The 2,856-nt window shown below is 36.3% G+C and overlaps 1 protein-coding gene across 1 annotated transcript; it reads left to right on the forward strand.

Moving 5' to 3' along the window:
* Positions 1–1,389: 1,389 nt before the first annotated feature.
* On the forward strand, positions 1,390–1,998 carry LOC148525286 (4-galactosyl-N-acetylglucosaminide 3-alpha-L-fucosyltransferase FUT6-like). Its single transcript, XM_088471085.1, has one exon. The coding sequence runs from the start codon at positions 1,390–1,392 to the stop codon at positions 1,996–1,998; it is 609 nt and encodes a 202-aa protein (XP_088327211.1).
* Positions 1,999–2,856: the final 858 nt, after the last annotated feature.

Raw genomic sequence — 2,856 nt, forward strand, 5'->3', positions numbered from 1 at the left:
CTTTAGGCAGATCTTCTGAGGGAATTAAGTGCTTGATTCTGGCTATGTTCCTCAGATGAAAGAATGAGGATTTGATTGTGGCTGATACCTGATGTTTAAGTGTCAAGCCACTATCCAGGACAACACCAAGATTCTGCACATGTTTAGTGTTTTGTAATTCTAAACCCCGAAGCGTAAGTCCTGTTTTTTGGCTATGCTGTAGCCCTGTCCTGTGACCTATCATAAGAACCTCTGTTTTATCAGGGTTCAGTCGCAGCCAACTGGCACTCATCCACTTGGCAAACATTTCAATTGTATTTTTTTGTATTTTTAAAAATTGCCGATGTAGATATCCATCAAGCACCTATCTTTTTGAAGTACCATTACTGTATGTTTAGTTTTGCAATAACAAAACACAAAGGAAAGGTAACCTTACATGTGAAAAAGTTGCTTATAAGTGCTTTGTCCAAAAGAGTGTGTTATAGAATTCAAACATGCATGTTAGTTGACAGTCTAATATTTGGGTCAGCTTGTGAACAGTTTGCAAACCAATGCTTAGGTTTCTATACTTGCCTATGTAAAATAATCGTTAGTTGGTCTGATGTTCTAAGGTTGGTAATTTGGTTGGTTTTCCGTCGGTTTTGCCTTCAGTAAATGGTCGGATTGCAAAATCTATGGAAAATCTCCCAAAAAAACAATAACTGACACTTAGTAAATTTACCCCAAATATCTACCTCTTTACATGGTGTCTTAAAGTAACTTATAATAATATTCATTAATATGTGTTAAAAATAAAATCCCATTTTCTTTGCAGAAAAAAATTACATCACATTGACACTTTGATGCATTATATTCTCTTTATTTCTCCAACAGTGATAATAATTGTGAGAAACATCTACTCTCTAAGATAATTACCAAACCGTTACAGTGTTTGTACATAATCAAATGGAGTACTTAGGAAACACATGGTCTATGAAGAATTCTTTTATGATATGTATTGCACAATTGTGCCTTGCAGCCATTTTTTTTACACTCTATAACAATGTAGAGCACTCAGCAATTAGTGATGGAATTAATTATGTGGAACCAGCTGAACGTACTCGAATCATTCTGGTATGGAGGCCATTTGGTGATAAATTTACCCTTAATGAATGTCCAACATTCCTTAATATCAGTGGATGAATCTAAACAGATAACATAACATTGTTTATCTGTTTAGATTCATCCACTGATATTAAGGAAGAAAATTTCAGAGTCAGCCCTATAGGACATCTTTAGATTGATGAGATTGTCCATAAAGTGTAAGTTTGGGCTGTGAGATGGAGACTCCCTGTTAAACCATACCCAGTACTGATTTGGTGGTCTTGGCATCTGGGGAAGTAGTTTCTGAGAGTAACATATGCTCCTGTGATGGATAACAACTCTGAAATTTTCTCACCTGTTGGCTGGTTGGAGAAGAATAAAGTAGAAGTGAACTTCACTATCCCTACAAAGACTAAGCTGGTGGCTTGGGCTGTCAGTAACTGGAACCCAAACTCTAGGAGAGTGCGGTATTATCAGCAGCTTAAGAATTTTTTATCCATTGACATATATGGAAGACAGTATAAACCTCTACCCAGAAGTGAACATCAACAAACACTTTCAAAGTACAAATTTTATCTGTCCTTTGAAAACTCAGTACATGAAGACTACATTACAGAGAAACTATGGAATAATGCCTTCACATTTGGTAATGTACCAGTTGTTTTGTGCCCCTCTCGTGAAAACTATGAACATTTCATTCCCAAAGACTCATTTATTCATGTAGATGACTTCTCCACAGCCCAGGAACTGGCTACATATATTTTAAAGTTAGACAGTGATGACAAAGCCTACCAGCAATATTTCCATTGGAGATCCAGACTTCATCCTGTTTTAGGCACTAATTGGCAGACTTCTTACTGTAGAGTATGCAGAGCAATAAAAGAAGCTCCTAAAAATAAGACAATTGCACGACTTGGTATTGGTACAAATAATTAAAAGACTGTGTTCTGATTAAATATATTAGAGGTTATACAAGCCCATCCAAATCAAAGAAATTACCTGCTCACCTAATTTTATGTGAGTAGGAATGCTTGGCACAAAACTGAATGTCTCATGTTAGTCCCCAGCTGCAGAATCTAAGTGCAGAATTAGTTTGAATTAATTTTATATTTGCTCACATATACATATATATATATATATATACTTTTTTTCTAAAACAGAGTACAGAAAAGGGGGCACAACACAGTGTATAAACTGATAAAATGTATTGTCACGAACCTGGGCTGACTCGCAGATACAACAATCTGGATCAGCTGGTTGTGACGCCAGCGCACCAAGGTCACTTACCAAAATACACAGTTCTTCTGCCACCATGCAGACTGTTCTCCAGAGGTCTGCGATCTCCCAACAGATTAATAATAAATCACATTCAAATTACACACAAATATGTAGCATGGGCCTATCCAGGCATACAAGTTCAATAAGAATAATGGAAAATATGCTAGATTATATGTGTTTAATCCCCAAAAATATTTTCAAGGTTTAGATACAAAAATATTAATAAAATGACAAACAGATTATAATGCAAATGTTTTCAAAAAATAAAAGAGAAAACTTAGAGTTCCTAAGACAACTCACAACAAAGTTCTTAGCACTGCTGATGGGGTGGGGGATCTCACCCACAGGAATATCCTGATGCACTCCCAGAACTTCTGTCTGAACCCCAAGGAGTGAACATTGAATGCTGGATGGTATTCCTTTTTTATACATCCCTAATTCTTTGTTCATACTGAACAGGGTCTCGCTATCAGGTCAGCAGGGTTTGAGATCAATAGATTTCCAATACAGGGTTAC

The sequence above is a fragment of the Taudactylus pleione genome, unplaced genomic scaffold, assembly GCF_031769625.1.
Source record: "Taudactylus pleione unplaced genomic scaffold, aTauple2 ptg000109l, whole genome shotgun sequence".
Taxonomy (NCBI): domain Eukaryota; kingdom Metazoa; phylum Chordata; class Amphibia; order Anura; family Myobatrachidae; genus Taudactylus; species Taudactylus pleione.